This window comes from Nycticebus coucang, chromosome 6 (genome assembly GCF_027406575.1).
Source record: "Nycticebus coucang isolate mNycCou1 chromosome 6, mNycCou1.pri, whole genome shotgun sequence".
NCBI lineage: Eukaryota > Metazoa > Chordata > Mammalia > Primates > Lorisidae > Nycticebus > Nycticebus coucang.
The window spans coordinates 31,456,360-31,480,830 of record NC_069785.1 but is presented as its reverse complement, the minus strand read 5'-3'; the positions used below and the strand labels follow the sequence as shown (position 1 = coordinate 31,480,830).

The window sequence follows — 24,471 nt, the reverse complement described above, 5'->3', positions numbered from 1 at the left end:
AGCTGTGATGCAACAGCACTCTACCAAAGGCAATATAGTGAGACTCTGTCTCTGAGAAAAAAAAAAAAAGAGAGAATACTGCTCCAGATCACAGCTTCTCAAACTTTATAGTGTCCATACAAATCACCTTATTAAAACAAAGATTCTGCTTCTATAGGTTTGGGGTGGGACCTAGAGTCTCCTTTTCAAATAAACTACTAGGTCAGCGGTTCTCAACCTGTGGGTTGCAACCCACAAGAACTGTATTAAAGGCCCACAGCATTAGGAAGGTTGAGAACCACTGTCCTGGTAATGTCAATACTGCTAGTCAGTGACTACGTGATAAGGAGCAAGGATCCAGAGCCATGCTTCTCTAATATGGCGGCACGTTGAATCACCTGAGTAGCTTTCTAAACAGATGCCACCCCTAAAGATTTTTGTTTAATTGATATGGGGTCTGAGGGGTTTTGGGCATTGGGGTTTTCTTTTAAAGTTCCCCAGGTAATGCTAATGTACAGCCAAGTTGGAGAACCTCACAACTCATCATCTCAGAGGTCATCTGAGTTTAAATGGAATTCTCGACATAGCTGATTTCTCATATATGGCAACTCTATAGCACCCAAGATGGAAATAGGGCAGCTTGCAAGGTACACATAAATCTGCTAGACTTCAGCCAACAGACCTATGTCCTACCCAAGCTTGTCATCAGCTCTGATCTAAGCAAGTCACAAACCTGAGCTTCCATTTCCTCACTTACCTAGTGAGAACTGGACTCCCTGAGATAACAGCCAAGAATAAGAGAATATCTGTGAAGATGCTTCGGAGAACACTGTATCTTACCAGACCAATATCTATATACATCAACATATATATACGACTCCCATTTTTTGCACTCTGCTTACATTGCCTAAGGGGTACATATTTCATTTTTACCACTAAAGCATGTTAAAACAGAAATGTGGAAGCACACAGCTCAATTTCTAACAAAGTACTTAATGATGCAGTTCCAGGAATGCGCTGTAGCATAAGAACAGAAGTACCTGTAACAACTAAAGGATTAGTAAAGGATTACCTGCTCTAGGGAAAAGACAAAGAAATGACAGTCCTTTGTCTTTTCCCAGGGTTGTCAGCACTGCCTTTTGTCATGAACTTCAGATACACTTAATGAAAATAAGAAGGTAACTTCACAATTGCAAGTTACCAAACCAAAAAGAACTTAGCACAGAAGACTAAAGGGGGAAAAAAAGGATTTCAAAAGCAACAAAGAATAAAAACAAAAAACAGAGCCTGAGGCAAAGAGAGGAGTGGCATGTAGTTTTTTTAATTTGGAAGGTAAAAGGCTGCACTTAATAGAAGGCAGAGATCAGGTTAATAAACATTCATTACAAAGTTGTTTTGACACAGAGCGAGGGAACTTCTCTGGGCTCTCCACTTGCATACCAAGTAATAGTTGGTAGTAAGCACAAATCTGAAGAAAATCCACGTGTCCAACAAGCAGCCATCTCAAGAACTCTTATCCAGGAAAATCAAAAGTGAACCTAAAAGAAACAAGCAGAAAGGTAAAATGTCTTATGATATTACAGACAGGACCTCAAATCCTTCAATCAAAATTCTAACCCACACGACAGTTCAGGGATTCCTAGACTGAGGACAGTAATTAAACCAGGCTAGAAAACCAGAATAAAGCAAATACATTTCACAGAACATTTTCTGCACAGTGTCCAGAAAAATTAGTGTTCAAACCTAAATTCTAAGCACACCAAGATAAAACTGACTAGGAACTGGAAAACATGGGTTCTAACTCCAGCTCTATTGTTAATTAGCTGCCTGGCTTTTCCATAAGTCACTCTGAGCTCCTTGGACCACAAATTCTTTGAGGTGAAGACATTGCAGTTTACCCCAATAAGCTCTTCTGGATCTAAAATGCTTATGAAGGGCCAGGCACAGCAACTCACCCCTGTAATCCTAGCACTCTAGAAGGTCAAAGAGGGTGGATCTCCTGAGCTCAGGAGTTCGAGACCAACCTGAGCAAGAGCAAGACCCCATCTCTAAAAACAGCCAGGCGCTGTGGCGGGCACCTGTAGTCCCAGCTACTCAGGAGGCTTGAGGTAAAGGGATCACTTGAGCCCAAGAGTTTGAAATTGCTGTGAACTATGATGCCACAGCACTCTAGTGAGGGCAAAGTAAGATTCTGTCTCAAAAAATAAATACAATACAATAAAATAAAATGTTTATGAAGCATGGATTTCTGGTTTGGGGAAGAGGAGAATAGGGGAAGGAAAAACTCAAGAAACAAAGTAAATTTGGGACCAGCCTGGGCAACAGTAAAATTCTATCTCTACAAGAAATAAAAAGTAATAATAATAATCAGATGAGTATAGCAGTCTCAGCTACTCAGGAGGCTAAGGAAGGAGGATCGCTTTGACCCCAGGAGTTGGAAGTTGCGCCAGTGACAGAGTGAGATCTGTCTGTAAAAAAACAAAAACAGAGAAAAGTTCCCAATCTCAGATTTCACAAAGGGCCAAAAGAAAATAATTCAGTTGTTATTTAAAAATCAAGTTAGCCACACTCCATGCCTGTAATCCTAGCACTTTGGAAGACCAAAGCAGGTGGATCACTTGAGACCAGGAGTTCAAGACCAGCTTGGGCAACATTGTGAGATCCTGTCACCACAAAAAATTTAAAATTTAGCCGCTGTAGTATAGTGCAAGCTTGTAGTCCCAGCTACTTAGGAAGATTGATTAAGCCCCAAGTTTGAGTGTATGTGAGCTATGACTGCACCACTGCACTACAACCTAGGAAACTAAGCAAGACACCATTACCAATATGAATATGAATAGAAATACATATTTAGGAAAAGGAAGGAGAATAGAGGAAGGGGAAGGAAAGGATGAAAGGAAAAGTTACTTTTAGCATAAAGAAAATGAAGAATATTTCCACAAAAAGTGGCTACTTTGCTGCTAGAGCTAAATGGAACTGGAATCTATGCATTGTGAGATGGATCCTCCCCAAAATATACAGGCTTCCTTTCTAGTCCCTCAGAGGAGAGCTCCCCACCTAGAGGACTTCAACATGGGCATGGCCAGGAATGGACCTCTTGGCCCTAGGCGCCCTAGCCCTGAGCAGCCAATTTTCTCACCAGGTGCCATAAAAATGCTATAATCTTCTATGTGTGCTGAGACTTGAAAAAGGTTGGGAAATTGTACCTTTCAGAAGAACTGAACTACCCTGGTAGGTAAAAAGGCACCATGTTATTTCACATATTGGTTCAAGTGACCTGGAGATTTTGGCGTAAGAGCTTAAAGGTAAGATTTTAGACTTTCAGCCAGAATGCTTTTATTTCGCTAACAGTGGTATTTAGAGAAATGCTACATAATTGCAGAACATTCTTATATTAGAACTGTGAGAAATACAGTAAAAAAGGAAGAGCAATAACAGGGAGCAAAAAGTGTTCACAGTGTCAAACACGAACATACGTATCAAAACTCACCTATTAATTCCATCAAATTTCTGAACACAAACTCTCTAGCAATAGACTATGAACCAATAAAATATATCAGTTCTAATGACCAAAGTGAGAAAGGACTACAGCAGAAACCCATTGTCAGTGAACAAAACTTGGACACTTTTGGAATAATAAAAGAAATCCTAATTTAGTACAAAAGTTAAGTTTTGGGATTTTTATGCTATAAAAATATTTAAATCTAAGACATCGAGACCAGACCACGTAGAAGGCAAAAATGATCCCTGATAATTAAGACTCTGATAGTGGTTTTCAGAAAATCCTGTTCACAAAGATCTGTTCCCTTCTTTTAAGGCAGATACATATATGTATATTTACTAGACACTATTCTAAAAGAAGATATTCTAAGATTCTTTGAAACATTTGCTCACAAAATTGGACCGTTCAACAGCTCAGAAGAATGGTTTCAACTGTTAACCAGGGCAAAAAGATTTCAGGAAACAGACTATTAATAATCTCCTCCCCTGATACCAAAACATGCAACATGGAAAACACCTACTAAGAAATGTTAGCATGACTTCTTCAGTCTATGTCACCCATGCAGAAAGACAGCTCCATTTGATCAGTCAGTTCTAATTATCTTAAAAACAAGCAAGGCACAACACAAAGAACTGTTAAAAATAATTACTCTCTGCATAGATAGGAAAGATAATGCCAGACAGGGTCATTTCTATTCAGAATCTATATTCTTGTCCAGCACCATCTCTATTCAGATATGCTCAAATACTGATTTCCCTTTGAATCCATCTCATCCTGGATCCTGGTTACCCAATTAAAACTGAAATTAGAAATAATGTTGAATCATAGTCCATTCTTCAGAAATTCTAGATTTTGAGCTCAATTTTAATCACTATAATTTTAGAAGGCACAGATCATATAAAATTCTAAAAAATAAAAAGAACTTTAAATATCAGTGTAATTTTCTCACTATAGAGATGAGTAAACTCTAACCTGATAGTATTGGCAAATTTGTCCAAAAACATAGCCACTAGCCACAGGCGACTATTTAAACTTAATTAAAATTAAGTAAAATTAAAAATTCAATTCCTCAGTCACTTAGCCACATTTCAAATGTTCAATAACCACATGTGACTGCTAGTTACCACGTTGGGCAATGCAGATCCAGAAAATTTCCACACTGTAGAAAATTCTATTGGACAGTACTGTACCAGGTCACCCTGGATGGACAGAGTCAGGTCTCCTGCTCTGCGTTCTCCACCGTTTCTCCTGGACCACAGTATGGACAGGCAACTTTGCAAAAACATTTGCAATAGCATGTCTTCTTCCTTTCTTATCATCATCTTCCAAATTTTTCCCATTTAGAAAAGAAAATCCAGGGGCGGCGCCTGTGGCTCAGTGAGTAGGGCGCCGGCCCCATATGCAGAGGGTGGCTGGTTCATACCCAGCCCCGGCCAAACTGCAACAAAAAAATAGCCGGGTGCTGTGGCAGGCACCTGTAGTCCCAGCTACTCGGGAAGCTGAGGCAAGAGAATCGCTTAAGCCCAGGAGCTGGAGGTTGCTGTGAGCTGTGTGATGCCAACGGCACTCTACCAAGGGGCATAAAGTGAGACTCTGTCTCTACAAAAAAAAAAAAAGAAAAGAAAAGAAAATCCAGTTTAATATTTTTGATGAAAACCTTCTAACAGAAAGATGTATATAGTCATCACCTCAAAGTCCTAAACGTAACAGAGAGGAAGAAATATAAAAGTGTGGAGTTCAAATGTCTGTTATCAAGTCCCCACTTGATCATTTATTAGTTCCAGGATCTGGACAAGTCAACTTGGTAATTTTACCAAGGTTTAGCTACCTCAGGAATAAAACAGGAATGCTACTATTTGTCTACCTCCATCACAAGGAGGTGCTAAGGATCACATGAGTTAATGTATAAAAAGCAAAAATGACATGAATCCTGGAAGCCTGGTAATAACTGTAAAACATTTTATAAATGTTGTTTAATTTTGTAATAGGCCTTAGACGAATATTGTACATTTTATTATAAACAGTCACATTTTGTAACTTTCTACTTCCTGTGAATAGATAATGGGAATCTGAGAATATCAATAAAAAACAACAATTAAAGAGGGGGGGAAAAAAGCAAAGCCCAAATAAGTATCCACAGAAACAGTACAATACTCTTCAAACACAATAGGGACCACCATGAATTATACTGAGAGACTTTAATAACTATAAAAGACACTGATGAACACACAGGCCCATCCCCTCACTATGCAGACAGAGAAACTGAGGCTCAGAGACAAGCTTATCTGTCCATTCAACTCATTAACAACGCAAAGGCTACAAGGCAAGTCTTCCAACTTCTCATCTCATGCTCTTCTTTCCCCCAGTCTCCAGCATGAACCTTTTTCTTGGCTTTTCTCTCCCACAGCATTTTCCACATGTCTTAGCATCCAAGTAACTAAAGATATAACTATTTTTCTTGAAGTTAAAGATGACCTATTCATTCATACACTCATTCAATAAACATGCATTGTGACTGTTAGCCCTGTGCTAATTCCTAAGGTGCCTACCCTTGGGGAACTTGAGAGTCCATTGGGAAAGACAGACAAATGAATAGTTTCATAACAATATGGTAAGTACAGCACTAGAGGTATGCACAGTAGACCCTGAAAGCCCAGAGAAGAGGCTCCTATTGCAAAGGGGGAGAGGAGATGACTTGAAGTAGGAGTCCCCTGAGCTGGAAGGATGGAGAAAATAAGGCAGGGAGTTAAGGCATCAATGAAATTCATAAACACAAATCTACTTTTGAAAACATACACACATCTACTTGCCATTCTCTCTTACCCTTTTTTTTGACACAGAGTTCCATTTTGTGACCCCCAGTAGAGTGCTCTCATATCATAGCTCACAGTAACCTCAGTCTTAGACTCAAGTGATCCTCTTGCCTCAGCCTCCCAAGTAGGTAGGACTACAGGCATCCGCAGTAATACCGGGGTATTTTTAGAGATGGGTGTATCACTCTTGCTCAGGCTGGTCCTGAACTCCTGAACTCAGGCCATCCACCTGCCTCAGCCTCCCAGAGTGCTAGGATTACAGGTGTGAGCCACTGCACCCATCCTCTTTCTTTTTGATAGCCTTAAATGGACCAAATATAAAACAGAGTTCATTCACCAATTAGAGCGTCATTAATTATTGTTTTTTTAAGCAAATAGAATAAGCAGATTCAAGGTTTTAAGAATAATAGGTAAGGGGCAGCGCCTGTGGCTCAGTGAGTGGGGCACCAGCCCCATATACCGAGGGTGGCAGGTTCAAACCTGACCCCAGTTAAACTGCAACAAAAAAAATAGCCGGGCATTGTGGCAGGCACCTGTAGTACTCAGGAGGCTGTGGCAAGAGAATCACCTAAGCCCAAGAGCTGGAGGTTGCTGTGAGCTGTGATGTCACTGCACTCTACTGAGGACAACAAAGTGAGACTGTGTCTCTAAAAAATAATAATAATAATAATAGTAACAATAATAGGTAAAGAATTAGTCTTCCAATCAGGGAGAAATGAGTTGAAAAAAGTTATGCTATGCCTACCTCAGAAGATTTTCTACAAATTTAGGACAGTTCCCTTTTGAAGAACTTACTTGGTGACTGGAACTGATTCAATTTAAGATGGAAATGTCAAAGATAAAATGAAATAAAGATAAAATAGACACCTAACCAACAAAAATTAAAGATGGCTCAGTGCCTGTAGTTCAGCGGGTAAGGCACCAGCCACATACACCAGAACTGGCAGGTTCGAATCCAGCCTGGGCCTGCTAAACAATGACAACTGCAACCAAAAAATAGCCAGGCATTGTGGTGGTTGCCTGTAGTCCAGCTACTTGGGGAGCTGAGGCAAGAGAATTGCTTAAGCCCAAGAGTTGGAGGTTGCTGTGAGCTGTGAAACCACAGCACTCTACCCAGGGCAACAGCTTGAGACTCTGTCTCAAAATAAATAAATAAATAATAAATATAATTGCTGGTGGAAGGTCACAGTTAAAAGTAATAAAAGATCTAGATTAACCCAAAAGGGAGCTCTCAGACTGACAAGACAAAAAATGGAAACAAAGGGGAAATCTGAGGGTCTATAAGTACACAGTTGGTCTTCCCTATATATAAAAAAAAAAAAAAAAAAAAAACCCTTGGTTTTAGGGCCCATGCCCTTTTGTTCCTAACTCAACAATGCCCACTTCTGGCCAGAAAGTAAATCAAACCCCCAAACCCAGCATGTAAACCCATTTGGACCTCTGCTGCCCTCCTATGACTGGAAAGAAACTAAGTTTTATCTTTAAAATAACAGTGGCTTTTTCCCCCAAACTCAATTTCTCTGGTGGGTTGTACCTTCTCTCAGTATATGAAATGTACGATCCAACAGGTGGCAGTAGAGCCCAAAGAATAACATTTAGATCCCTTACATAAGGGATTCTCAATTACTATACTTTAACTGATGAATTCAAAAAGTCAACCCAACTGCATATTTGCAAACAGTATTGTCAGTCAGAGTCTAAGATGTTCTTTCCAGCCCTCTAGCCCTCTTGCTCCAGCTAAGATTAAACACTACGAATTTTTAAAAACCTACAGGAGAACAGGCTCCATTATAAAAACAAACCATCACTTGCAAGGCTTTAATACAAGCATTTGGCAAATATTCTTGAGTATAGTTCCAAGTTTGAGTTTGTCTTTGTGTCCGGTTCATCTTTACTTCTGATCCAGGGCCCAGTTCATCAGGAACTTTGATTCCCAAACTATGACCCAATGCAGCTCAGTCCCTCTTTTCCTCATTACCCTTCTGAACACCTGAGAGGCTGACATTTTTTGGTAAAGAATTTCACAAAGAAACATGGAAAAATAAGAGGAAATAATTACAGAAAGCATATAAAATTTTAAATATTCAAATCCACTGAGCTTCTGTGCTATCCATTCATTTAAAAATTTGCTGCCACCGAACATCAAAAATTAATCATCATTTCAGAAGTGCACGGATTCTTGGGGCTCAGAAGCATACTGGGAGCATTTTTACTTTTTTATTTTCATTTTATAATGTAAAATTAGTCTTTCTTGACCACCTGGATAGCTACTCAAAACAAATATCACTGACTTCTACAGCAGCTAACTTTTATCACAAGGTTTCTCAAACTGCCATTTGTGTTTGGACATGTTTTTAGGAAACCACAGAATCTGAAGTTAGAAAAGGTTGTATGATTACATGTATGTATTATATTAGTCCTCAGTGAACAAAATTGCCATGAAAAAGTTCAAAAATTATAAGACAGGGAAGGTATTAGGACTAGAAAGGATTTAAAGGGAACTTCAACTGAATCTATGATATTTAATCTGTCCATTCCAAATGTGGATACATGGGTGTTTGCTACATTATTATCTGTACTTTTCCCCTCATTTATTTGTCACTATAAAAGCAAAGAAAGGAAACCAGTAAGGTGAGGATAGTGGATAAAACAACTGTGGTATCTTCTTAAAATGTTATCTGTTTAACTCTGCAATTAACAAATATTCCATAAGAAACACCTGTGAGCAAAAAGGGGCTATAAAAATTGCTGTTTTTCAGTGCGTGCCACACCTTCTGGGGGCAAGACATGATTGCAAGAGGGACTTTACCTAACAAATGCAATCAGTGTAACCTGGCTTATTGTACCCTCAATGAATCCCCAACAACAAAATATTTTTTAAAATATTGCTGTTTTTTGAAGTCAGACTAGATCATCAGACTTATTAGTTATAACATTTCTAGCAAGTCTCTCACAACCTCAGTTCCCCATCTGTAATTGGGAATAGCAAGCCTATCCTCAGTTTTTTTTGGTTTGTGTATTTTAAGAGACGGTCTCCCTATGATGTCCAAATTGAAGTACAGTGGTTATTCACAGGCACCATCATAGTGCACTGTAGTCTCTAACTCCTGGCCTCAACTTCCCACCATAGCCTCCTGTGTAGCTAGGATTACAAGCACACCCCCACAGCCAGTCCATCATGAAGTTATTCTGAAAATACAATGAGATACAGAATGAGAAACACTATAGCACAGCATACAGAAAGCACTCAGTATGCTAACTTCCTTAATTCCCTTTGGATATATTGATTTTTTAACTCAATGCCATTTTCTTTTGATCTGCCTTTTTCAGAGTAGCTGCTAGTTTGAAATGTCATCCACAAATTCATGCAAGATCAGTTAAATTATAGATGCTGATTTATTTTTTAATACCAAACTCTCAACTTAGTTGGAAAATATGAAAAATGTTCAGTCTGTTTTGTTCCACTTTCTGAGCTGGTATAAATACTGAGAATTCATTTGGAACTATTTTTAAAGTGCTTTGGCACACTGTAGATGTAGCTGAGTTAGAGGCACATAAAAGGGGCAAATAAATGTGTATTTTAAAAAAACTGAGAGGACAGTGTAGTATATGTCAAATGAAGAATCTCTAAGAAAAATGCTCTGGGCAATTCCACCAGAGAGAAGAATTTTTCTATACACATATTCTCTACAGAATGATTTAACACTGCAATCTGGGATTGAAGATTTTGCTGTACCTGGGGCCCATAATTCCCAGCCAAACAGGTGGTCCTAAGTTGTTAATATGGTCGATAGCACAGTTTCTGCTGAGCTTGCTTTTTTTCTGTTTTTGTCGTAATTTTGAAATACTAAGCTCTCTGCAGTACAGTCCTCTTCCAATCCTGACAGCCTTAGGAAATAATTTTCCATGATTTGGTATTTCCCTGAGCCTAGAAAACATCCTTGAAGTGTTTGCTCTCTCCCCTTCCTAAGTATACACATGATTCATCTAGAAAAACAGACCTTCAGAAAACTAGCAGGCAATCAGAAAATTGATGACCTTTCCAGAAGTCTCTATCAAAAAGCCCAAGAGTTATTTGCAGGCATAAGGTCAATGTTGATAGATCAACTTTCTAGCTGCACTCAAGAAGGGAAAGTCCAAGACCTTCTCTGGGCTCTCACAGTATTTGGTTCTGATTTTTAGTGAGGCTCTATTGTATTTTAACTGTTAGGGTTACATGTTTCTCCCCTACTAGATTGCTCACATCTAGAAGGCAGAAGCTACATTTTACTTTTACTTACATTCCCAGTAATAAGACATTTGACTGGCAAATAGGGAAGGAGGGAAGATAAAACTGAATCTAATCAGGTTATCAAGCAGTTGAATTATATTAGAATAAAGTGGTTCCTAAATTTTTTCACTAATATAAAACCACTCTGTTAACTTACCATTATCAAAAATGAAACCTTACCCAAACTAACGGAAATGTTTTTGAGGTAGTATCAAAGAAAAGATGTATGTAACATAAGTAAATGACTAATTCATGTCAGAAAATATTAATACAGTCATTATCACATTATTGCATGCACTTTACACATACGTGCTCCAACTCTTATATTAGATTTCTACCAGTTAATACAAAAAGGACAGCCTTTCCATGTAGTGACAGGGGTTCTCTTTTCTCTACCACCACTAACAGTAACATTAAATCCTGCAATGCAAAAACAAGTAAGAGTGCACACATTCATCAGTAATGTGTGCACATGGGGTACTGGAAGAAGCACTGGGCCAAGAGCACCACACCACCAAGGCACTATCCGGCAAACATTTAACTATGTCGCCAGGGAAGGCCACTGGATTGTTCTACACCTCTGTTTTCTCATATAAAGTAACAGTGTTCACATATAGTCTGGGAAACACTTATATACTTATTAGAGCTTTAGCTAAACTTAAGAAGGTGTAGCTGCGCTCAAGAAGGGAGAATCAGAGGGAGGCCTAGATGGGTGGATTGTCTGAGTTCAGGAGTTAGAGACTGGCCTAGGCAAGAGTGGGACGCTATCTCTAAAAATAGCAGGGCACTGTGGTGGGTAGTCCCAGCTACTTGGGAGGTTGAGGCAAGAGAATAACTTGAGCCCAAGAGTTTGAGGCTGCTCTGAGATATGATGCCAGGGCACTCTACACAGGGTGACAGAGTGAGAGAAGAATTTTTGAGTGAGATAGATAGATAGATAGATAGATAGATAGATAGATAGATAGATAGATAGATAGATAGATAGACAGACAGACAGACAGACAGACAGACAGATAGATAGATAAGACAGACAGACAGACAGATAATTAGTTTGGAAGAAAGGGATGGAAGCAAGGGCATACCACACATAAAGGAGAGGCCAACCTGAGAATGCTTTCCAATTTATGTCCATTGAAACAACTCTAACTCTACTTCTGTTTTATATACCAGGATTCTATACAGAGGTTTCAGAGGAAAAAAGAGCTCTACTGCCAATAAAAGACAAAATGGCATTCCAAGTTACTGCAAAGATTTAAATGTATGTGTGTGCGTATATACAATTTTTTTTTTTTAAGAAAGAGAAAGAAAAAAATGGCAAATGAACCAAACAGCATCCCATCTTATATTTTAAAGTCTTTTCATAGGACGCCAAGACTGGTGGACTGCTTTAGCTCAGGAGTTCAAGACCAGCCTAAACAAGAGGGAGACCTTGTCTCTACTAAATAGAAAAACCAGCTCGGCATTGTGGCAGGTGCCTGTAGTCCCAGCTACTCGGGTGGCTGAGGCAGGAGGATCACCTGAGCCCAAGAGTTTGAGGCTGCTGTGAGCTGTGACACCAGAGCACTCTACCCTAGACAACAGAGTAAGACTCTTGTCTAAACAAACAAATAAATAAATAAACATAAAGTCTTCTCACAAGTTAATTGAATTTCCCCATGTACTTCTACTTGAGGACTAACATTAGCAAATGGACATATTCATTCATTCAATATATACTAGATGCCTATCAGGTTCAATAATGGGTACTATGAGGACAATAGCATTTAAAGCCACCTGAGATCAAAATCAGAAAAAAATTAAAGACCAATCTAAAGGGCGGCGCCTGTGGCTCAGTCGGTAAGGCGCCAGCCCCACATACCGAGGGTGGCGGGTTCAAACCCGGCCCCGGCTGAACTGCAAACCAAAAAATAGCTGGGCGTTGTGGCGGGCGCCTATAGTCCCAGCTACTCGGGAGGCTGAGGCAAGAGAATCGCTTCAGCCCAGGAGTTGGAGGTTGCTGTGAGCTGTGTGATGCCATGGCACTCTACCGAGGGCCATAAAGTGAGACTCTGTCTCTACAAAAAAAAAGACCAATCTAAAAGCAAAACCTACAATTTATGTCTCTTCTAAAATCTGAGTTATTTTCATGGAGTTACTGGTGCAAAAATTATTGTACTAGCTACAAGCTAACACTCATTTTCTGTTATCTTAATGATTTACAGAACAGTGAGAAGACAAGGAATTTATGTAAGCAGCAGCACTGGTGAATCATGATGATATCATATTAATGCACTTTACTGACTAATGGAAAATTTTACAACATCCTCAATTTGGAAGCCTTGCCAATCTGAACAAAACTAGCCCTATACAACTTCTCCTAAAATCAACATTATCATACAAGGACTATGATCATCACTTACATTCTTGTCTCTCACTCCTCAATTAAGGAAACGGAAATGATTCAGCCAACAAAGTTCATGACAACAAGATGCAGGATGGTGCTGGCAAAGAGAAAATCAGCAAAGGCTCGCTCTGGGGAGATGCCTTGGAAATCCGCTTTGTTCTGTGGGTTGATCTGTATTCTCAGGCAAACTGTACAAGAAGTAAAATACAAGAATGATTAGGTACAAGTATAAAACAAATATGACTGCTAATGACCTAACAATTCTACTGTAACAGAAATGAACACAAACATGCATTAAAAGACACACACAGAAATGATATCCATAACCTAAATGTCTACCAAAAGTAAAATGGATAAATTACAGTATATGCAAATCATAGAATACTATACGACCATGAAAAAGAACGTCCCCTATATACAAAATGGATGAACTCCATGAATAAGTTGGGCAATATACTCAAGATGTTAAAAGTGCCTACTGTATGCTGCCATGTATGTAAAGCTTTAAACCAGGCAAAACAAGGCCATAGTAAATCAAGTCAGAATAATGATTTTTATCTTTCATGGCAGCAAGGGTGACTGGGAAGATGCCAAGAGGCTTCTCTGGTGCTAATATTGTTCTGTATCTTTTTTTTTTTTTTTTAAGAGACAGGGTCTTGCTCTGTCACCCAGGCTGGAGTGCAGTGACACAATCATAGCTCACTATAGCCTCAAACTCCTAGACTCAAATGATCCTTCTGCCTCAGCTTCCCAAAGTGCTACAATTACAGGTATGAGCCCCTACCCAGCAATGTTCTACACTTTGATCTGGGTGGTAGTTAGATGGGTAAATTTAAAATTTCATCAAACTGTACACTTAAATTTTGTACTCATAATTCTTTGTTAAAGAAACATGACTTCTCAGAGTTATGCTAAAAACTAGAAGCTTACTCAGAGAAAAAAATATATATAACCAAAAACCCCTGAGGCTCTCATAGGCTTTAATTTAAAGGCTTCAATTATACCTAGAAGAGGATGCAGTTGAGGCAGTAACAAAGGAGCTGAGCTGAATAACAAGAAGTTATAAGGCTGTGAATTATTTTCTAATAGAACAGGTAGAGAATGGATAAGAGAGATTATAAACACAATAGGCTCATCCATGAGGACCTCAGGGTTGTAGATAAACTATCTTTGATCTGAAAGTTCTAGCAGCTGCTTATTTGTCTCCAAGAAGGCAGGAGACTGAAGCTATGTAACTCTTGACAGAAAACTCTCCACTGCCACATTCTATACAGCCTTGAAGAATCTAGCCTGTCACATTAGCAACAGTCACCAATGACAAGGAAGAAGCTCCAGGAGTACACTCTTCCAAAATATCTTTTTATGCATGTGATAAATTATTACGATACTTAAGAAAACCCAAATTTGCTCCAGGCTAGCATAATCCCATCACTAACCAAGAAAAAGTAACAAACTGAGATTTAATCCAAAGGTCAGAAAACTATCAAACTAGTTCTCTAGTGTCCATCACCATGGCAACAGCTTTCATTATGTTTAAACATGTAAACACCTTGAAAACATCATTGATATTTTTTTGTTTGTTTGAGACAGAGTCTCACTCTGTCACCCCAAGTAGAGTGCAGTGGCATCATCACAGCTCACTGCAACCTCAAACTCCTGAGGTCAAGCAATTCCCCCATCACAGCTTCCCAGAGTGCTAGGATTACAGGTGTGAGCCACCTCGCCCAGGCCATGATTGATCTTTTTAGACACCCAGATCCTTCAAAATATGAAGGACACTGACTGAACGAAAGGCAACCAATTAAAATCATGCTATAGGCAGTGCCTGTAGCTCAGTGGATAGGGCACCATCCACCACTGAAGGTGGTGGGTTCAAACCCAGCCAGGCCAGCTAAACAACAATGACAACTGCAACAACAACAAAAAGAAAGAAATAAAATCATACTGTAGAAGGCAGATTGGTTTATCCATTTGGGACAACAACCAACAATATCCACTAATATTTAAAATATTTTTACCTTTGGCAAAGGAATTTATTTTATAGAACGAAGGCATTCAGCATGTTTGTAAAGTTGAAAAAAATTAAAACAGCCCAAATGTATTCAAGGGGACTGAGCTACCCTACTGACATGCAATGAAATCCCATGCAATTATTCAAGAGAATAAGGTAAATTCTGGGCTCAGCGCCCATAGCTCAGGCCACGTACACAGAGGCTGGTAGGGCACAGGCCATGCACACAGAGGCTGGTAGGTTCTAATCCTGCCAGCTGGGGCCTGCTAAACAATGACAACTGCAATAACAACAACAACAAAAAAAATAGCTGGCATTGTGGCGGGCACCTGTAGTCCCAGCTACTTGGGAGGCTGAGGCAAGAGAATCGCTTAAGCCTGAGAGTTTGAGGTTGCTGAGCTGGGACACCACAGTACTCTACTGTGGGAGACATAGTGAGACTCTGTCTCAAAAAAGAAAAAAAAAAAAGGTAAAGTCTGTATATACGGATAAAAACATCCATGATATAAGTGAAAAATGTCAAAAATTACCTATGCCGTATTTCTCTTTAAAACAGAGACATATATTTTATGTATATAGAATATACATAAAATTTTATACATAATTTATCACATGCATAAAATTTATTTTATAAAACAGAGAAATCTATTTTATGTATATAGAATATACATAAAATTTATATAATGACATATATAATTATTTTGTCATTTGTTTTACTTGAGATCAAGAAAAATATCTAGAGAAACAGATGTCAAACTATTAATAGTGGTCACTGAGGTGGTGAACAGGGATGGAGTTTTGGGGAAATATGAGGGAACAAAAGAAAAAATCTACATGAAGATGGATGTTATCATCACCAGATCATTTCAGTGACAACCCAAGAATCAGAGTCCTACAGAGATGCAAAGGATCTCCAAGGTCCAGATCAGACAACCATTTAATGCATAAAATACACAATGGGTGCTAGGAGGTGGGCAAGCTAGGGGAGGCTGCTGTGAATGACCTTTCCAAAGTATACTTACAACTTACAGAAGCTAATAAGCCACCCCCAGATGGAGGATTATAAACTTTCCAAAGCCTGTATTACTACTGATAACAGTGTCTCAACTCTCAGATGCACTGGAACAAACAAAGCAAAGAATGCCTGTTCAAAAAGTTCCTCCACAAAAGTTACTTCTCTGAGAACTTCCAAAGATGGGAATTTACACCGTCCTCAGGGAGCATGTTCCATTTTAGCAATCTGAACTTAATCTATCCTCTTGAATGTTCATTCATTCGGCAAAATATTTACTGAGACTCTACTATGTGACATGCGTCAGTCCAGGTGTTGGGAATATGGCACAGACCAAGGTAGACAAGAAAGTTCTCAAGGAACTTTTACTCCTATGAAGAAAAATGTAAAATAAACAAACAACAAGGAACTATCAGGCAGTGATACATGCTATGAAGAAAATAAGATAATAAAGAGTGACTGGGAAGCTACTTTTTTATTCAATCATCACAGAAGATGCTATTTAAGACTAGTATTTCAAAGATAAGGTACTAATCATGTATACATCTCTGGGCAAAGCAGTCTACGTAGTAAGAACAATCTTGACATGTTCTACATAATAAGAAGGTCAGACTAACAAGGCTGTAGTGATTAAGAGGACAGAGAAAAGGGCCAAACCCTGTGGGGGTTTGTAACCTGAGAAAAGAGTTTGGATTTAGTTCTAGTATAATGGAACAGTATGTCAGCATTCTGAATTGAGTAAAATAATCTGATTTACACTTTTTGTAAGATCGCTAGAACTGCAACATGGAGAATGGTTTGCAGCATTTAAAAAAGCAGCAAGGGCATTACTTAGGAGCCAAAGAGCTGGGGTAATGGTAGTAACACTGGACAGAAGTGAAGAGATACAGAGCTTGCTGATGAAAAGAATATGGAGACAGAGAAATCAATGGACCAGGGAAACCTAAGTGTTTACATTCAACAGTTCAATCAATGTTGACACCACATACTGACTGGTTAAGAGCCGGATGGCTGGGCAAGAAGTTTCAATTTGGGACATGTTAAGTCCAAGGTATGTATCAGATATCAAGTTGGCAATTACATTAACTAATTTGGAATTCAGAGGACAGGTCAAAACTATATAGATGTTATTTAAAACCACCTGTGGAAAGAAATACAAAGCAAAAGGATCTAGAACCATGCTCTCAGTGAGAACCACACGCAGCACAAACAGTATTAAGGAAAAACCAGGCAGGTAGAAGGAACAAGCAGGAGACTGTCATATTATAAAACATTTTGAGAAAAAAAGCTTCTTTCACCCAGAAGGAAGCAGCCAACTACGTTAAATGCGAAATGTTACGACATAGCAAAAGTTGTTTCAGTAAAGTGGTGGGGAAAGACCACCACCAAGTGTCGGTTAAATAATGAACGGAACATGAGAAAGTAGAAACAATACAAACAATTCTTTCAAGAAATTTTGTGATGACAGAGAAGAAAGAGAATGGTAGCTGAGGTCAAATGGAATTTTCTTAAACTGGACAATACTGCCGCATGTTTGCATGATGGGAATGATTCAGTAGCAAGAGAGAAATTTATGATGCAGAAGTTAGTATCCAAGGGAGTAAAAGAGGACCAGATCCTCTGCACAAGTGAAGGAGCTTTGATAGGAAATGGACACATTATCCCCAAAAATGAGAAGTCAGAGAATATGGGGCCAGAGGCAGGCAAGCTGCTATGATTCGGAGATTGGCAGATGAAGCTGCTATCTACTCTGATTTTTCTTTTTTTTTTTTTTTTTTGAGACAGAGTCTCAAGCTATTGCCCTGGGTAGAGAGCCATGGCAATCACAGCTCACAGCTACCTCAAACTCTAGGGCAGGCATCCTCAAACTGCGGCCCATGGGCCACATGAAGCGGTGTGAATTGTATTTGTTCCCGTTTTGGTTTTTACTTCAAAATAAGATATGTGCAGTGTGCATAGGAATTTGTTCATATATATTTTTTTAAAACTATAGTCCAGCCCTTGAACAGTCTGAGGGACAGTGAATTTGCCCCGTTTAAAAAGTTTGAGGACGCCTGCTCTAGGGCTTAGGATTCTCTTGCCTCAGTCTCCCAGGTAGCTGGGACTACAGGCACCTGCCACAATGCTCGGCTATTTTTTTTTTTTTTGGTTGCAATTGCCATTGTTGCTTTCGCTGGCCCAAGCCAGGTTTGAACCCACCAGCTTCGGAGTATGTGGCTGGCACCCTACCCACTGAGCCACAGGCACCGCCTCTACTTTGATTTTTTTAGTGAAAAAATAAAACCAAGATCATCAAGTGCTCCTGTTCTCACCAATGTATCTCCAACAGCACTGTATCTCTAAGTGCTTGTGTGTATCTCCCATTGGATAATAAACCACGAGAGCAGAAACCATGTCTGTGTGCTTCACAGTTGAATGCCCAGCACCTTGGCAGAGAACTTAGCACAAAATTGTTCAGTATTTCTTAAATTGTTAAATGCATGCTTACAATTTAATATACATAGTGTTAAGCACTGAGGATACAGAGATGAAAAAGCCTCTTCCCTCAAGGGCTCACCTTCCAGAGGGAAAGACAAACACAAAACAAATAAACCACAGTCCTCTCCCTCTCCCTCTCTCTCTCTCTGTCATACACACACACACACACACGCACAGAGATGTAAGAATATAGGAGAAAGACCCAGATTTCCTGGGAGAATCAGGGAGGAGTTCTAAAGGGATATCGAACTTGAGCTGAGAAGTCTTAAGAAATGAAGGAATTTTGAAGGCAGTCAAGCAAAAGTAAAATAGCTTGAGATATCACAGAGTGTTCAGAGAATGACAAGCATCTCAATAATGCTACAGCATAAAGTACAGAGGAGGCAGAGGCAAGAAAAAGTGGAGACAGCAACAAAGCCAGATCATGAAAGGGCCAATAAGCCAGGAAAAAAATTTTTACTTTGGGAACCACAGACAAATTTTATGTGGGAGTAACACAATCAGATCTGCGAGTCAAATCGAGCCTGCAAATACAGAAGATAGACTGGAAGGAGACCAAGAGGCTGAAAGGCCTGTAAGGAGAATTACCGTAGTCTAGGTAAGAGATTTTGGGAGCTTGAGACATTGAAGATGAAAAGGTAACAATGGACATGTGAAAGATATTTAGAAATAGGACTATCAGACATGAGAGTGGCAAACTTCCTCTTGGATAGCAGTTATGGGACAAAATATTAGGATCCACAAATCTAATGGAAAATTCCAGAAGAAAGGCTAGATCCTACTCTACACAGCCCAACAGTTCCCATGAGATAGAAAATACTCTGGATTAGGCCATCTTGCCTTTCAAAATTAAACTGTTTGGGAATTGTAAACTAGAGAGAAAAAAACTATTAAAAAAAAAAAAAAGTAGAAATTGTTTCACATAGCTTAGAGAACAGAATAGACAGAATAGACCAAAGCTGTAAAATGATTTGAAAACTGATTTGAAGAGCAAAGACTTGTTTAAGGATGATCTTAATGTTTTCCACTTATCTCTCCTAAAAAACACAGATTTCCCTCCTAAGTAAGCACAGATTTCAGTTGGGTGAAAAAAAAATAAACTAAAAGGGTTGCCAACACTGAAATATTATTCTAAAAAGGGAACAGGTGTTCTCCTCTACAGCTATCTAACCACAAGATAAATAGCCAGCTGCTGAGAATGTTTAAAATCTGTCTCAAAGAAGAAAATATTCTATCTCTGAGGTCCTTTTAAAGCTCATGTACAACACTCTGTTCATCTAAAAAAGATCTCGCAATTTTCTACCTCTGGCTCCTTCTTCAAACTATGGTTAAGTCTCCCAGCTATGAGGGAACAAAAGAAAACAGACTATTTTCAAGAACATATGCTAAATTAATATATGTACAGGCAATGAAAGATAATAAACTGCCAAAAAGAAATTAGAAAAGATTAAGGAATTTTTCTCTGCAATTCACCTTACATACTAACAACAATTTTAAGTCTCCTCCTTTCTTTCTGGTTTTTTTTTTTTTTTTTTGAGACAGGGTCTCAGTCTCTTAAACCATTGCTCCACCAGCTGGATTGCAATTGCAGCAGTACAATCACAGCTCACCATAACCTCAAATTCCTGGGCTCAAATGATTCTCTTGCTTTAGCCTCCCAAGTAGCTAGAACTACAGAAACATGCCACCATACCCGGCTAATATTTTTTTTTAATGTTGCCCAGACCAGTCTACAACTTTTAGTCTCAAGGGATCCTCCCACCTCAGACTCCCAAAGTGCCAGGATTACAGGAGTGAGCCACTATTCCTTTCTTTAAAAAAAATAAATAAATAAAAGTTTAAGGCATGAAGAGTTGTTGAAAATAAAAAATAGTAATAAAAGAAAAATCCTTGAATGCTTTCCTATTACCTACAGAATAAACTCCAGATTCCTTATCTGGCATTCAATGCTCTAGCACCCAGCACAACCTAAACCCTTCAGCATTAGCTCCTACAATTCCCCTTCTCTGGCCAAAGTGGCCACCTCCATTCTCTTTCAACAGTTAACACACCACAGGGAAGTTAGAAACCCGAGCACCCTAAACAGGTAAAAAGCTTCCTTTCCCAACAATCAAAACAAAGAATTAACATCCAAACTTCCCATTAAAACCAGTCTCTAACCCTGGAGGAGTAGCTCCCTCCTATATCCTAGCACTTTGAGAGGCTAAGGTGAGAGGACTGTATGAGGTCAGGAGTTCCAGACCAGCCTGAACAGGAGCAAGACCCCCATCTCCACAAAAAAATAGAAAAAAATTAGCCAGGCATGGTGGCACACCCAGCTACTCAGGAGGCTGAGACAGGAGGATCACTTAACCCCAGAAGTTTGAGGCCACAGTGAACTATGGTGATGCCAGCCATTGCACTCTAGCCAGGGCCAACAGTGGGAGATGCTATCTCCAAAAAAAAAAAAAAAAAAAAGTCTCCAGTTGATGTTCTAAGCCAGTGATTTTCAACCAGTGTGTCATAGCACACTGGCGTTCCATGAAAATTTTTAAAGATAATTACTTTTGAAAGCAGTTCAAAACACAGTTAAGTATATTCTTTTTTTACTCTTTTTCATGATCAACATAACGTAAGTGTGCTGCGGAAGTTTAACTATAGGCTCAAGTGTGCCGTGACATAAAAAAGGTTGAAAAACACTGATCTAAGCAAACAAATGGCAGAGGAGGCAGGTTTTAGTAAAGTCAATGCTATCAAAAGAAACAAATGTAAATCATATTCTTCTCTGACAACTACGAATTGTCATAAATCCCTTCTGTTCCTAGAGGCATTTCAATTCTCTAGTTCTATTATCTGTTATCTAATAGCCGTGGAAATCCCAATCCCCCATATTGACCCCACTAATAATATGCCGTTTTATTAAGCTTTCTCCTCCCTTTTCCACTGGAGAGGAGGGAAAGGGGTCTTCCAATTCAATTTTAGCCACAACAGGCTCAAAAACCGTACTTGACATAAGCAAAAGTCATCTCGGAAACCTCCTGGCTTTACCAAACTAATAACCTGTAACTCTAGTCCATGTCCACTCTTAAGCAAATCACACTCTTCCACGCAACCCTGATGTAACCTCTAACCCTGAAAAGTCAGGGTGACTTTGGCATAGAGAAGGTTTCTTTATGTAAAATCAGCTTTCAGGACCTGCCCTGTTAGTAGTCTTCTAGACCTGGAGACAAAAATATCAAACAAAATTAATCAAAAGTTCCTTCTGGGCTCAGTGCCTGTAGCTCAGCAGCTAGGGCACCAGCCACATACACCAGAGCCGGCAAGTTTGAACTCAGCCCAGCTACAACCAAAAAATAGCCAGGTGTTGTGGTGGGTGCCTGTAATCCCAGCTATTTGGGAGGCTGAGGCAAGAGAATCACTTAAGCCCAAGGGTTGGAGGTTGCTGTAAGCTGTGATGTCACAGCACTCTACCGAGGGCAACATAGTGAGACTGTCTCAAAAAAAAAAAAAAAAAAAAATTCCTTCTGATCAGGGTTTCTTCTCCTGGCCAACTAGTACAATTCCTCGCCACATACTAGAGCAGAGGACAGGGGGCTGGGAGGGTGGAGAATACATAGAGCAAAGAGCATAATGTATTTGGTCTGACAATGGTAACATATCCTAAAGACCAGGAAGCTGCCACAAAGGACCAAGTCTTGGTCATCTAGACAAAACTCAAAGATGGTAAAATATCCATTCGACAGGCTAACTCTGTAACTCCAGACCAGGTTCATACCTAAGTCATTAGGTCCTTAGGCCTATTTTAATTTCTGAAAAGTAGAAGTATCTCGTGTGTCTGAACTAACAATGTGAACATGTTAAAAGCATTCTATAGATTTGTAACTTTAAGCAGACTACCACTGTAAAGTCTCCAGACAATCCTATAATTCTGTGTTTTGTCTGTACCCCAACTAGACTGTAAACTCTTTGAAGACAAGAACAAACATATGCCTGTTTACATACATCAGGCATCCCCAAAGCTTTTACCATAATACCTTATATTCAACTCAAAATGCAATGGATGGCCTGACTGATGATCACACACACAGAAAACATGAATTCTGTCATGTTTTCAAAGTTAAGCAGCAGGTTACCAATGATGGAAATGGCCTATGTGGTGGCCGCCTAAAAACTGTGTTACCGAATACTCGATGGGACAATCCTGTTTTCAGAATTCATTGAATCTCTGCTGGACAAGAAAAGTCAGATTTTGGCAAAAATTTATGGACACATTTTCCATTATGACAGTCTATAAGGTTATCCTGGAATCATTAGGAAATATAAAACTAAAAGAGAACTGGGCGGCGCCTGTGGCTCAAGGAGTAGGGTGCAGGTCCCATATGCCGGAGGTGGAGGGTTCAAACCCTGCCCCGGCCAAAAAAAAAAAAATGAATAAAAATTGAGTTCAGGATAGTGAAACACCAGCTTTACCCATAGAAGTAGCAGCAGCTAAGAACTAAAAACAAAGAAGGATTTAACGAGCAAAACAACTATATTTATATTCTTTACACTTTCATTGAAACATTTCACTGAAAATTAGTAGTGATTAGGCCAAAATGAGAGAGATCATTCAAGTTCAAAATTGGGTTTTTCATCTTAAAAGTCTACTAACTTTAAAATTATGTTAAAGTTATGTGAAAGCTGGAATGGAGTTTTCCCAGGACCAACACAAAGTGAAGAGTGGCTCACCTGGTTGAGCAGCAACATAAGGGTGGTCCCTTTAGACTTTTAATTCTAGCTTCTAGACAGCCATTTGGTATTAGACATATCTAATTTTTCTGAGCCTCAATTTCCCCATTTACAAAAAGCAGGCAATGCAGGTTCTTCTCATAACGTCATGGGGTGGTAGTCTGATATAAAAGAGTACTATGGGTTAGGCGCCTGTAGCTCAAGTGGTAAAGGCGCCAGCCACATACACCAGAGCTGTAGGGTTCGAATCCAACCCGGGCCTGCCAAACACCAATGACAACTACAACCAAAAAATAGCCGGGCGTTGTGGCAGGCGCCTGTATTCCAGCTACTTGGGAGGCCGAGGCAAGAGAATCGCTTAAGCCAAAGACTTGGAGGTTGCTGTGAGCTGTGACTGCACAGCACTCTACCCTGGGCGAAAGCCTGAGGCTCTGTCTCAAAAAAAAAAAAGAGAGAAAGAGTACTATGAGACTTCCTGGTGCTTACCACAGGCTATGTTCTTACACTGACTGTATAGAAAGAGGAGGCAGAGTAAACCTACCCTATGTACAGTAAGTACCTCAGCCCAGGCCCTATGTCTGGTCTGTATTGCGAATGAGGGAACATGGAAAAAAAAAGAGTACTATGGAAACAAAAGCAGCGCACCAAGGTGACACATTACTATTGCGATTACTTAAGAATCATTACCCGCTAGGATGAAACTCCCCACACAAGAGATGAAGCCCGAGAGGAAGGAGTTGAAGGGAAAGGTCCCCACGAGGAGACAGTAACCGAACTGCAGCGCCCCCGTCAGCAGTATATACAGGAGGTACGCATCCAGCAACTTCAGACGCTGCGGGGTGGAGCTCAAGTACTCTTCTAAGAACCGTGAGATGACCGACACTACCGACGCCGACATGACTACCCGCAGAGAACTCCAACCACAGATCCTCAGCCTCCGGGAGGACCCGACAACCACAACGGATGTGGTGTTTGCGCATGCGCACCATCATGCCCCAGCTCCGCCCTCCACGGCGAGCCAATTTTGCGCAAGCGTACAGCTGGCCACGGCGCGCGTAACAAGTAATGCGCATGCGCAGACTTCCTGAAAAAGGTAATACGTCTGCGCAATGGCTTTATCAATGGTCTGGAGACGTGTACTTTTTTTGTTCTGTTTCAGCGGTCTGATTGGTGACGCTCACAGTTGCTCTGGCAACAAGATACTGCCCAAGGAAGCGGGAAGATCGCGCAGCTAACCAGAGGGTTCCGGCCGTCTTTGGTCCTCACGCGTCCTCAGAGATTTAACTTTTGGGATCTGCGTTCCCGGGGTTTAATAC

General features: G+C 39.9%; 1 protein-coding gene and 1 pseudogene across 1 annotated transcript; one reads left to right on the top strand and one right to left on the bottom strand.

Moving 5' to 3' along the window:
• Positions 1 to 1,278: 1,278 nt before the first annotated feature.
• On the bottom strand, positions 1,279 to 24,166 carry DAD1 (defender against cell death 1). Its single transcript, XM_053593476.1, has 3 exons — positions 23,843 to 24,166; positions 12,964 to 13,135; positions 1,279 to 1,517 (listed from the first exon to the last, which is right to left on the bottom strand). The coding sequence occupies exons 1-2, from the start codon at positions 24,051 to 24,053 to the stop codon at positions 13,005 to 13,007; spliced, it is 342 nt and encodes a 113-aa protein (XP_053449451.1). The 5' UTR covers positions 24,054 to 24,166; the 3' UTR covers positions 1,279 to 1,517; positions 12,964 to 13,004.
• Positions 23,625 to 23,763, top strand: LOC128589502 (uncharacterized; annotated as a pseudogene).
• Positions 24,167 to 24,471: the final 305 nt, after the last annotated feature.

Bases quoted from the DNA above. Each gene is read 5' to 3' on its own strand.
- DAD1 (XM_053593476.1), bottom strand. From the start codon at position 24,053: ATGTCGGCGTCGGTAGTGTCGGTCATCTCACGGTTCTTAGAAGAGTAC. The intron at 13,136-23,842 runs GTAATGATTCTT...CTTCTTGTACAG, and splicing joins GGGGAGTTTCATCCTAGCGG to TTTGCCTGAGAATACAGATC.